Below are 14,322 nucleotides of genomic sequence, written 5' to 3' on the forward strand. Positions count from 1 at the left end.
TAGCTAAATAAATTATGCGAATACTGTTTTGTGCGGGAAAGAACCACTTAAGTTATAATCCAAGTTAAGCAACCAGATTTTCACACTATAAATAGGAGAATATTTACAATGCAACGTTGTTTTTATTAGTTCGATATCAGAAATAAAAAAAAGTTATTCAAGTTTTAAAAACTCAAAAATAATGAATTCTTAAACAATAAGAATTGTTTTTTTTGTATTCGTGTTTCGAAAAATTAAAAACAATGTTGTACAGTAAATATTCCCCTCTTTATAGTGTGAAAAATTGGTCGCTTATCTTTATATTCTTAGATTACAGCTTGAGCGGTTCTTCCCGCGCAAAACAGTTTTCGCTATATTTTACATTTGTAAGACGGAAACGACACATGCATTGTAGCGTCCTCTTAACTTTAAGTAATCAAGAAAAAATAGTAACACCGAATGCAAATACTCATGAGTCATGGCAATATGATTCTCGATTATTTAATATATGATGGTTCCCCTGATGATTAAGTGTTTTTTTTTTTTTTTTTAATTATATCCCGCGGCAACTAAAGCCATTGGGAAGGGGGTAGTACTGTAGGTTCTTATGGAACTGTAGGTTGGTTTTACACGTGGGTGAGAGTTTTGGCAGAATTTCTATTGGGGCACCCTTAGGTTTCTACCATGGCCCGGAATGGGGGATGGCAGCACTTGTTCTCCGGACACCGTGACTTGCCCGGAGAAAAATGCCGCCCGATGGTCGAGGATCGAACCCGGTCCGGCTGAGCCACAGCCGACGCGGTAGACCACTCGGCCACCTCGTCCCCCGATTAAGTGTTTCTGAGAATGCAAAATGCTCAGTGTAGAGAAGCAATAATTGAAACCGATCTGAAGGGTTCAGATCACAAAGCCGAGCGTTTTTTAAAGTAGTTAGTTGGGTAGTAATTTAAAGTTATTGAAGATTTTAAATGTTTTCTTACAAATTTTCATTTTTTTTTTTTTTGGTGTTTGCACATTAAATTGATTAATTTTTTATGGATTTTGTTAGCAATTTTTTAATTTTTTAACATTAAAATTTATTAGGTTTGTTTTATTATAGTTTGAATGTATAGTTTGTTGTTGATTTGCAGTCTACGTAGTATGGTATATAGGCATTATATCGTAGGTATTAAAAATAATGAGTAGGTACCAATAATTGTTAAAAAAAAATAAAAATATTTAAATTACTAAATTACTAAATTATTTTTTATAGGTAACAAAATATATATTTTCACGTTATTAATTAAAAATTTGTAATTGTTTTTTTCATTTATATACTAATACATTAGTAAGTAACAAAAATTGTAAAATTGAAAAAAGTTGGGATCATATAATAAATATGTTTGATAAAATTAATCTTTTATAATATTTCACTGTATTATTATAACTTTATGTGTAATATTGTTATAAATCATTATTTATCATCACAAATATATAGATTAATAGATTAACATAATATATTCAATAATAATTAATAATGATGTTATCCTAAGACTTATAATATAGTACATACAAATTATATTCTATGCTTATCAACTTATAAAATATGATTCTCATAAAAACATTATATAATATATAATAGGTAATAGGTAAGCATAAAAAATGTATCTATCGATATGTATTTTTTATTTAGTAGGATATTAAAATCAATAATATTGTATGTACGACATAATATAACTTAAAAATAATACTGCATATTATGTATAATTGCAGTGAACCAGTTCAGCTGTATCCAAAAGTACAATAAAATATTATTATACATATTATATAATATTGTCTATATATTATAATCATTATTATATTTTTATTGTTGTTATTATATTATTATTATGTTATAATTATGTATAAGGTACTTATTGTTAAGCATATTATGTAAATATAATATATATATATTTATAGGTAGGTATTCGTATATACAATTTTAAATACCGCATTCTGCATGCGCTACTATTAGGTGTGTTTATATGTATAGTTATAGTACCTATATCTACTGCATGGTATGTAGGTATACCGCGGATCGTGGTAAATGTCAAGGACTTCAGTGCAGCGTGCGGAGCGGTGTTTGTGTATATACGTCCTGTGTAGTTTACATGTGCGTGCGTGTGTGAAAAACCGTTCTGATTTTTCCGGAACTTGGCGCGCTTATTGCAGGCGCCGTCAACAAACGCGCATGCGCAATTATTTCGGCGGGCACGACGGCGAGCCGGCCTCAGCAGCGGTTCCGTTGCGTATAATCTCGATCAGTGTGTTTCAAGACGCGCACAACGACGAATTGCCTCAGCCGCCCGACTGCTGCAGTACATACAATATCTTAATCTGAACAGTGAACACGATGAGAACGTACGCTCTCCTATGGCCCTTGGCCGCATTCCTAGTGACCCGGACCTCCGGGTCGGCCATTCCGATGTGGGAATTCCTCAGTCGAGGAGAAAAGGTAACTTTTGAAAATTAAATCGTTTTACTGACATTCATTCGTGAAATGTATGTTTATTTTTGATTATTATATACTTATATATAATATACTGCATTATATGTTATAGGCTATAATATTATGTATATTCACTATAATATATTAGATACACTTACGTTATGTGTTTAGTTTTATTTTAATGATATATACAGTTAAATAAAATATTCATTATCTACACATTATTATATTGTAAAAACGATTTATAAGATTTAAAAATTATAAACTCGTTTTAGCCTCCAACCAATTTATTTTAATCAAGAAATATGTGCCGTGTCCTACAATGTCTAAAATGTCTTATAAATGTATAATCTGTCAGCTATTTTTTTTTTTTTATTGGGTTATGTATAGGTAGGTACTCAATATATTTTAACATGATGGTATTTACTAAATAATACATTATTGTTCGTAGTAATTAAATTAGAATTGAAATATGCAGAACGCACACGACAGATCATGGAAAAATATGAATGTGTATAAATAAACATATTTTTTTAAATTATTTTAAATAACTATATAGGTACGTTTAATGTCTTTACAACGAATAGCTACATAAGTACATATAACATTAAATAAAAAAATCTTTTAAGGTTGAAAAAACCGTGTACACCGAATCCCACCAATTGGCATCATTATTCTGTTAACTGTACATTCAGATTATTCGCGGTATCGATCATTGTGCCAATTTGTTTATTAAACAGTTATTAAATAATCGAATATATAGTTATATAAAATCGTTATAGAATTGGAAAATTTTAATATGTTCATTTACCTACGATTGAATTGATTGCTTGGATAAAAGTGTGAATCTGAATGTTGATAATTTATTCAACTTATTAATCTATTTATATTAATGATGCAAGTGCACGAACGCAATGAGGCGTAAATAATAGTTGTAAAAAGTAGTTGCATTTTATGGGAATTTTTGCATTACACCATTCAAATCAAATTGTAAATTGGTACTACTGTTAAAAAAAATCGATCCTTATTAAGTATACAAATTCTAAATGCACTATAGCTGATATTGTTGTACCTATACTTACCAATAGACTTTCATTAATTCAATTTGGGGCGATTGGGCAAAAACGTAATCCGATTCGGAGCCTATAAGATTATAGCCCATAAACCTACAAACCAAACCTAAGGTTTGTTTACTAAAAAATACGCCATTCTTCGCTTCATTCCTTAACTTTTGCTAAAAAAAAAATAGTTCAGGAATTATAATATAACCATTTTAATAAATTATAGGCACTATTCAAATATTGCTTATTTACAGAGTATATAATTTTTGATCATTTTTAGTTGATTGATAACTGATTTGTATATCATTTACCTGCTTTACCATTGAATAATATTTATATGAAAAATATTTTCTTAAAAATATTAATATAAATAAGTAATATAGGTAACAATTTATTATCAAAATATTAACAACAATAATAGTAGTAGTTACCATGGCTATCTACTGTTATAGGTTAAAACAGATAACCGTAATACTTATACGGTATATACTCATAATATTATTGCATTTTCCTCATTACTGGATACGCACAAGATTTAAATATTTAATATGTTGTTCCATTATTCTAGACACTTAAAATGTTGTAAAAATGTATGATGTAGATTATACACTTTTGTAGAAACTCTAATAAATTATGACTTACTTACCTAATTTTTTATGTATAATAAAATTGGTTCATTGACCCAACCAATTTTATTTTTTATTTTTTTTTTCGCTCTGCTAGTCCACTCAAATGTTATATCAATATTGTAATGTTTTATTAATATATATAATATAACTCTATATTTGAAATACATGAAAAGAACAAAAACATAATATTAGGTAGTTTAATAAAGAAAATATTGTTATAAATATAAAAGTAGGTATATAAAAGTGTTCTGCATACTGCGTTATTTTAATTTTATGCATAGATAAGTGATATTCAGTTTATATACTAAACTGTCTATAGGTACTTGTTTGGATTTTCCTAAAAATTAGCTAAAATCCGTCTTATTCTGCGCTATTGAAGTTTCTGTAATACATTAGAGATCGACTTAAATTTAAACATAATTTAAAATAATCAACTAATATTTTTGTTTGTTTAAATATAAACTAAATTTTAAAAATTTTAAACAATGGTATACTTTAGTTAGTAAGCTGAAATATTTTTAAATTAAATTAGTTCCTACTTAATTTTGTACCTATAATGAGAAACGAAGGGACCTAAATAAAAAATTTTAATGTCGTTTTCACAAGATAACTGGTTTTATATAGCCATCATGTCCATATAGGCTAGTCTGGCTAGGTCTACATGAACACAATGCATCCGTCCTCATTTTGAACTATGTTCGTATATAATATCATGATTCATAGTTAGATATTACTCATTAGATAATTATTCATTATTTATTAGTTATTACTTTTACTTTAGCAGTCCATTAAATCTAAGTAAAACAAACATGTTTGGTTTTATAAAAAATGCATTACATTTATAAATCACAATAATTGTAATTCGTATTATTAATTATTTTGTTGTTGATGATTGATGAGTGAAGACTGTTGACACTAGTCACCTACACATCTAGTCACTAATGATTAATAGCATAAAGAAAACCATCAGCAAAAATTACGATTTGCCGGAAGGGCAACTCTCTGTACATGTACATAGTTTAATACATTATGGGGGTACTGAAAATCATGGTCAACAGGAAATATATTTTATTTTATTACAAATATAAAATAAGACATATTAAGTTATTGTATTCTAAGGAATAATAAAATTTTAGTATAGCATGTAGGTGCAATAAAAACTCATCGTATTTTAAATTATACTTGGCACATGCAAAATATATTAATATTATTATAAATTATAATGTATAATATTTTGATAATCCTGTCTCTTAAATCTTTATTATGATTTTTTTCTCTAAAAATCTTTATATAAAATATATTTTATAGGTAGTGTAATAGTTATCACATTTCAATAAAAATATGTTTATAAGATGATTAAGATGTTCTTTACCGATTACTAGGTAGTGTATGTATAATATTATGTTTAATTATTTTTACTTTGTATTCCAACGAAATTTAAATATAAAACTACATAATATGTAATTTATGAAGCGATTCCCTTTCTTATCTATAAATTTAATTTTAAATTTAACAAAAAAAAAAAATGTTTTTTATTTATAACAGATAAATAATATAATTACTATTAAATTGAATAAAATAGTCTCAGTCAAATTAAATATAAATATTATTATTCGTTTGATTTTACTATAGAAAAAATATGCCTATATGCATTTACTCATTGAATTTCTATTTTTTAATATATTTTCATGTTCCTATCTACTGATTACTAAAAATCAAAAGTATTATGTTATTTTAAATACTAAATGTGTTTATAAGCATGTTTGCCTCATATTATCCTTTGATAACGCATTTATGAAGATTTTGGTTTTTAGAATTTTTATAAATATGCTTACTATTACTAAGGTCTAAGATCATATTTTCAAATACTTATTTTTTTTTATATTACTTAAGGAATCTTCTATTGGGTTCGAATACAATTTAAAATTTTACTAAACAAAGTATTTAGGTTAATTAAAATACTAAGTATTTCGGGATTTTGAGCTGATCAGCAGCAAAAACAAGATATTATACAAACTGCGTATCTTGTTGACATTACATTATCCAAAATATAATAGATATAAGTGGTAATACTGGTATGGTTGTTACAACCAGGTTGTATCACAAAATATTAGAATATTGAAACATTTTAACTTTCTATGTGCATCCTATATAGATTCTCATAATCATTATCCACAAAAAAATGCATATGTCACTCTTTAAGTCGTAATTTTTTGATTGTTTTTATGTATATATTATAATGATTATTGATTGGTGCCTTGGTGGCAAAGGTACCCGGATCTACGCGACTACGCGGACATATATTAAATCAAAAGTCGTATCGTTACACGATTTCCGTTCCATATTACTTTAGGATAGTATCATTTGCTAGAACAATGATTGTTTTAAGTTTAAACAATGGATAGAATTGTTTTTATTGCAATTTTTCATTAAATGCATTAAATATGACGAAATTGTAGACAATATATTATTACACTGTGATTATAGTGTCATCAGCACTCGCCACTTAACCAAGTTATTTAATTAATTTACACTAAGGTATATTATGATTTTTTTTCCCATAGCTGATACTTTAAATTATAGTATTTTTTCCTAAGTTCTTTGTATAATTATTGAATTTAATTCACGTAATCACGTCCGATGTCGCCTACAATAGTATTATATTATATGCATGGTATGAATATTTTATTAAAAAAAAAAATCCAGTTAAGCCTGTGACGCACTTAATAATAATATAAATTATAATATAAACAACTAACATAACCACTTCCAGATCACAACGGACATCTACTATACAGTATTTGCATCGTATAATGTATTTTGTTTTGTTTTGTTTTTGTTTACGTTTTCAACGGTCACTCAAGTTCAAAATTCATGAAGCTGTTTTTTGTATATAGTATTTACTTCTTACTTTTCATACGATATCTGAACGTCACCACTATATAGTTTATAAGCACCAATAAATGGATAATGGCTACTGGGTGAGTACTCGGAGTTCTTACCAATATTTTACACTACTTATAAAAACTTCTACATTATTTCTCATTTTCATTAATAGTTTTAATAAAAATAATTCATTGGTTTATAAGTATCTAGTAATAAAAAATCATCATTTATACCTAATATATATGGATATTATTAAACATACTATTTTTATAATAATTATACTATATATACTGCAGTATATCTATACGCCAAATACTAAATAAGTAACTATTTCAGTTTTACAAAAACTTAAATTTATATTGTAGTTTTCGAGAGGTTCGCTTAGTAAGCTTACAAACAGTAAGGAGTTTAAATTTTAAAATAATATCTAAGTTAAACTATAATTAACTATTTTCTACTAAGAGTTATTCATTATATTTTACTTTTTAGATATTTAATACATCATCATATAATTTCTATAATATACATAAGGCTGAATCCATAAGCTAAAGGGAAAGTTAAATACTATATCCTTATTCATTACTTAAAAATGTGAGTTTCGTATTTATCTCTAATTAAACATAAGTATCTACTAGGTATCTACTATACCTATGCCATTCAATATTTATATAAGTATAAATCATAAATTATAATACATTCAACTAGTAGTAGTATTATTTAAAAAAAGTATAACATAGATAACTTATATATAGTTATTAAATTACCCCATAATTTATTATTGTTCAAGGAGACTTTCTCTAGTGTGATTTTTGTTCTTATTATTATTTTTAATTGTAGTCATTAAAAATTTGAGAATAATTGTATAATACATATAATATGTAAGTACTATAAGTTTACACATGCCCATTGTACAATAGTACTGTGCATTTCGTAAAATCTAGTATACACGAATCCTCTATTTTTAAAATCCATAAGACACGAATTTATAAATAGGTACCTAGGTTCCTACAAGAAACGTGACAAAATTTTGAATAGAATATGATGTCTTCATATAAAAAACCATTTAAATTATGTTCAAATGAATTATAATTGTCATGTATTTATGCATGTAGTATGTCCTATCTATTTGTGCTGTTTTTGATTAGTTTTGGCGTTATTTGATTTTTGCGGTATTTTGTTAAACAGGTTGATTAACCATCTTGCTCGCCCTCATTTTTCTCTTCAATAATAATTTATTCAAATTCTGATATTTGTGCTTAAGTATTAACTATAAATACATAAAAATTTTAAGTATTAAAAAACATAATATGGTTCATATACTTGAAAATGCTAAGAACAAAATTTTGATAAATTCATTATTAAAGAAAAAAATGTGGGTGAAAAAATAGCTCGCATTATAATATATTATAATAACATTATATAAAGTTGTGATATTTATTTAGTTTATAAATGTAAATAATACTTGCATGTGGTAAAATAACATAAAAAATGAATAGTTTTACATAATTTTCTTACGAATTACAATGTAGATATTAGTAGGTATGTTAGTGAAGGTTGAATAATTGTATTCAAATATATTGTGTTAAAATTTTCATTCTCATAACAATTATAATGTTGGAAGATTTGTGACTATATTTTACTGTTTACCTATAAGAGACTTCCGTAAAGTATTATTTTGTTACGTTTTGTGAAATATCCTCATAAAGCAAACATTATTGAAACACCTAAAATATAAATATAATATAATACGTATTAAATTATTATCATACTTTCAATAATTTACAGTGTAATTTAATTTTAAATTGAGATTATATTATAATAGTATCCAAAAATATAAAATTATGAAGACATAAGGATATAATATCTCCATGGGTCCATTCGCGGCTCGCATTATACGACACGTGACATGGGTACTGTATGATATATGTACATAAAAATCATAGGCACCTACAAGTTTTTATATGATTTAAAAAAATATTTTTTATAATAGTTATTGTTATTATGAATTAATTTTCTGATAAACGCATTACTCTTGACTAAAGTCAAATAAATAACGAATTAGAGTTCAGTTTTGAATTCATAATTGATCTACTTAAGATTAATATCATTAAATGTAAAAATTTCTAAGAAGCGTGTTTATATATATATAATATATATATGTGTGTGTGTGTTAATAATTCTGTTCTAATTTTTGTTTTTAGATGAGCCACTTGTTCAATATGTTCGTAAAACAAGTAGCCGACTTTTGCGACTCATCTTCAATGCCAGGTAAATTTTTTCTTGTGTATTTACTGTACTTATACAGTTATTGTAGTCCTCAGATACTATAATTAGTTTATGTATATTGTATATAGGTGCTAAATTTTAAGGTTACTTAAGATTATTTGTTACATTTGTAACCAAATAATGAATTAACCCACTAAGTAGTACAGACTAAACCTTCTAGAGGCTTATACTTTTATTTAGTCTAATAAATCATGATAGGTATTAGTAGAAATATTCTGCTAGGTACCGCTGTATCATATACCTATATAATAATTACTAGGTAGTTTTGTTTTTTAGTTTTGGTAGACTTAGGTAGTGCATAATAATTAAGAATTTTAGTTTATCTATCTGTATTTTATTTATAGGTCCATTATTTTCAAGTCTTCTCGACTTTTGTCAAATAATTTATGTTAATACTATTTATACATAATACATATACTTATATATTATATAAGTATTTAGTACAATATTTTATACTTATCTATATAAAATAGAAATTACAATTTTAAATATATAAATATAAGGTAGGTACACGTCATATTTCAAATGATAAACTGACAAACTGAATATATGTTACGTATACTTTATTCTGTGTGAATATACCATCATTACCATCGATATATGATAAAGATAATTTGCTTATTTTTTAAAGTAACATTTAGTCTATATTATAATGTATAGGAATTTACCAACTTGGTTACAAATAACAAATATATTGGTCTTCAAGGTAATTCCTGATAGTATTCTTACGAAATATTGTATAAATAAATATCGTGACTTATAATTTATAAATCGTTTATTTTTCTGTGATCGTTCGTTAAAGTCCCCTGGGTTCATCGTCGTCAAATTAATTTGCATGTCACTATGAAGGTTATTGGCTCTTGCAGGTCATGGCTACCTCACATAAATATAGAAAAATTAAACTTTTTATATATACTCATCCATTACATATAGTATTTAAGAACAATTTTTCCAATCATCATTCTAATTGATTTGTAGTTGTATTAATATTTTTACATTTCCTGTTCATCGTATAAAATAAGAGCTTAACATGTCAATCCATCATAATATTATGTTATAACAACAATAATTTTATAATAATATATCATAAAAAATTGTAAAATAATTATACTGCAGCTGCAATGAATTAAATATAGCATAAAAAATATTGATTAATTTAATGAATGGATCGTGGACCACTGAATCATGTTTAAGGGACCATTGTAGCTCACTACCTGTTATTAATTCATTAAAAGTTTTGTGGCTTGTGATTGTTCACGCACGTGGAATTAGGTATTCACTAATAATATTTGTATTTTGTTGTAAATATACAATAAAAAATTATAAATAAATTAAAAGCTAACCAACACTACATACATATACTCAATAATGTTAAGTCTTATTGTCTTATGTAGTTATGACTTAAATTAATCGTTCGTCTTGCCATACATATACCTACTTATAACGCATCACATTTATTGATATGTTGTTATTTTGATCATGATTTTTATGCACGTATGTAACCTTAGTTATCTTGTAAGTAAATGTAATACCTTCTATACATCTATACTTATACACAGCTATGATAGGTTTATATATAGGTACCTACACATTACAACCATAGAAAAGATATTAAAGTCAATATCATATAGACAAACTGACAACGTAAAGAATTAGAATAACACAGATATGATCAGAACATATGTATAGTGACTCTCTCTTATAATTTTTACGTGAAATAAATATTCCTAGTTAAGTACATAATATACGCTACAATAACCATTCCAATAGTCTGCAATAGCCAATAACTCTATAGTACTTAAATACTTAATACATATTTGCACAAATACAACAAAAAAAAACAATAAAACCCTGTGAAAGTTTGACCATATTTTATAGTCAATAACTAATAACTATCATACTATACAGATCAAGCCACCCATATAAGTTCGATACTTAAATAAATACTATATTATATTAAACTTTCATGAGGTGGATAAATTAAAGATTAATAAATATAAATTAAATTAAAGATATTATGCTGACATATTAGGTGTATAACTAATCAGTAATCGAAGTCGTATATAGGTTTTAATAATACGAGTACATTACTTATTGTAGTGTATTAGGTACCTATATCAAATGAATACTATTAATAATTTGTAATTCAATTTTTATTTTTTAGTAAATAGTACCGTACAACATAAATAGACAATGATTAAAAAGTTTACATATTATAGATATATTTGTATATTGTTTAATTGTAATTTCGTATAAATAACAAATATTTTTACTATATTTTTTATTGTTTTTAGATTGTAATAAAGTATTATTGGTTTATGGTTTAACCAACTTGGCAAAAATGGGAGATGATAGCTTAGACAAAATGGATCCTTACCAAAGAGGATCGAGAGTAATGAGTATGTATACCTATATTTAACTATTTAAGTAACATTAAGTAAATACTAAATAATGTCAAATAAAATAAACACATTCAAATAGAAAGTTATTCTTATTGTTTATTCTGGTTATTATTTTAGTATGGGAATCTATGATGAAAGGAGGTTTCTATACTTCCCAAACAACAAACAAATCGGAACAAGAGCTCAATGACCCATTAGGTAAATATCATATAAGATACACTCATACTTGTATGGTCTTAGCATACATGATATATATTTTCCAGTATAAAATCTAATTTGTTTGTTTATGTCAACTTTGTATAGAAACAAGTGGTGGAAACGATTTGGGTTCCGCGTCGAATAACGTCGAAGATATAGCTACTCCACCAGGTGGTTATATCATCGGTCCTATGGTTGTAAGAGTAATGCCTGATGGTCGGCCAGTACCCGGTGACTCTCAGAGACCTCTGCCCAAAGACGAAGATGCAGAAGAATTCATAGCCATGCGATCCAAACCTATGCCATCCATGATCGATATGCTAGGTCAACGGAAACAACAAACACAAAATAGGCCTTCTGTGAGACCATTTAGGTATACGCTTAAACCAATAAACTGATACTTCCAATAATGCGTCCTCAGCTGCAACTTGGTACAGTTTCAGATATGATATTTATTTATTTATTTTTTATTTATTTATTTGCGACAAATTGCGATTGTAACTTTTCTATCAAGTACAATATTTTTAATGTATATTGTTACAAAAAAATACTTCTTGTAAAATTCTATTTCGTCTTTTATGATTATATTATTATTATATTTGTTTAATTAGGTTTAAACACGTTTCAGGGTCCTAAATAATTGTGAATACAATTTTTTATTTTTAAATTTTTATTTTTAGAGTGATACTATTATTTATTAATTTGAAATCATTTTAATTTATTTGTAAATAGTACTGTTAGGTACCATTGTTGTGATATTTATGTTGAAAATTAAGTAAACATTTTGATAAAAATTCTTTCGTTTTCGTATATTATTATATTATTGACCTACCTAATATTATAATGTGTGAATATTGTGTTACATCTTACATGCCTACAAACATTTCATAATATAAAGTATATTTTTTAAGAGATAGTATCTAACTTATAAAAAATGTATAGGTATGTTTTTACATGACACAATATGTATAAAAATATGTCTATCTAATCTGTTACCTACAAATTGGTGGATAATATTCAAAATGTGTAAACGCTCTTTACATATCATATTAGTTAAAAACTTAAAACTACCAACTATAGTGGTAATATTTGACTAGTTTTCCGTTTTTCTATTAAATAATACTATAGGTGCCCATGAAAAAAACGTCAAAATCAGTTCATCCGTTACGAAACCTTTCCCAGACAATCATACTTGCCTACTATTTACAGCCCCACACAGACGCAAATGTGTATGTGCGTGTTTCATGCGATATTACATTTAATGATGTACCATGCACGTGTTTAAAATCATAGCACAAATAAAATTTGAATAGGTACTATTTAATACTTTTAATTATGATGCCCAAAAAAATTAGAGGAAAAACGGGTGCCAAGTGGGTATACTATAGGTATATTTATGATTGCTCTACTCCAGATACTCCAATATAGAGTTACAAGTAAATTAGATGTCGTGTGGGTCTCTGATGTAATGGATGTGTAATGTGTTGCGTTTAAATATAATTATGATAACATATAATTTTACATATAGGAAAAGTGATTCTGAGCGAAGACAGTCGGCCTAATAAATTACTGGATAGTAAATATTATACTACGTCACACTATATAATATATGCCTACGACATAATACATATTAAAATTAAAAAAAAATATTGACGTACCTATATCGTCCGAGAAATTTGAACGAAAGGTTACTTAATTATTATACTTTGAATACATACTAAATTAAGTAAGATTAGTAACCATAGACGCAATTTGGGGAGGGGGCTTGGAGGAGCTATTAGCTCCTCTAATATTAAAATTAGCCCCTCCAAAAATGTATATTTTGTATACGGTCATACTTATAATCGTTGTTTGAAGAGATTATTTTCTAAAGTTTAAACTTAAAACAATAGTTCATTTTTCGTAAGTTATATCCTTAAACTGTTATCCATATTAGTTTACCAGCAGAACATTATTTAAGTTTAATAATAGTTTTAGAAATTATAATATTTAACGGGATATGTTGAATGAATCCGTCCAACGAACAAATTTTGAATAAATTTGCAATGTCGAACCGACGTTTAGAATTATAACATAATACATAATTACTTATATAAGTAGGTACCTGTAATGTAACTATTTTGTTTCAGTTAAAATATTTTCCCTTTAATAATAGATGTATTTTGATAAAATATGATATTGGTATTTAAAATGGTATGTAAACAGGGAACATGGAGGACATTGAAATATTTTAAGCCCCTCCAAGATAAAAAATGAAATTGCGCCTATGGTACTAACTGTACTAAAGATAATAATCTATCAAAATAGAACCAAGCGCAGTGGTGGATTTAGCGTCAGGCAAAGTAGGCAGTTGCCTAGGGCGGCAAATTTTTAGGGGCAGCAATTTTAGGCCAATATCTTATTGAAAATATACT

The 14,322-nt window shown here is 26.5% G+C and overlaps 1 protein-coding gene across 2 annotated transcripts; it reads left to right on the forward strand.

Moving 5' to 3' along the window:
• Positions 1–2,250: 2,250 nt before the first annotated feature.
• Positions 2,251–12,702, forward strand: Reg-5 (Rhythmically expressed gene 5). 2 transcript variants are annotated; one of them, XM_015516107.2, is made up of 5 exons: positions 2,251–2,452; positions 9,224–9,290; positions 11,603–11,707; positions 11,828–11,908; positions 12,014–12,702. In XM_015516107.2, the coding sequence occupies exons 1-5, from the start codon at positions 2,351–2,353 to the stop codon at positions 12,304–12,306; spliced, it is 648 nt and encodes a 215-aa protein (XP_015371593.1). In that variant the 5' UTR covers positions 2,251–2,350; the 3' UTR covers positions 12,307–12,702. The 2 variants fall into 2 exon arrangements, with proteins under 2 accessions (XP_015371593.1, XP_089076295.1); XM_089220169.1 differs by lacking the exon at positions 2,251–2,452 and adding an exon at positions 6,984–7,117.
• Positions 12,703–14,322: the final 1,620 nt, after the last annotated feature.

The sequence above is a fragment of the Diuraphis noxia genome, unplaced genomic scaffold (assembly GCF_037042655.1).
Source record: "Diuraphis noxia isolate RWA-SAM2 unplaced genomic scaffold, SU_Dnox_SAM2 contig0002, whole genome shotgun sequence".
NCBI classification, from domain to species: domain Eukaryota; kingdom Metazoa; phylum Arthropoda; class Insecta; order Hemiptera; family Aphididae; genus Diuraphis; species Diuraphis noxia.

Bases quoted from the DNA above. Each gene is read 5' to 3' on its own strand.
- Reg-5 (XM_015516107.2), top strand. From the start codon at position 2,351: ATGAGAACGTACGCTCTCCTATGGCCCTTGGCCGCATTCCTAGTGACC. The intron at 11,708-11,827 runs GTATGTATACCT...TTATTATTTTAG, and splicing joins AAGAGGATCGAGAGTAATGA to TATGGGAATCTATGATGAAA. The intron at 11,909-12,013 runs GTAAATATCATA...AACTTTGTATAG, and splicing joins AGAGCTCAATGACCCATTAG to AAACAAGTGGTGGAAACGAT.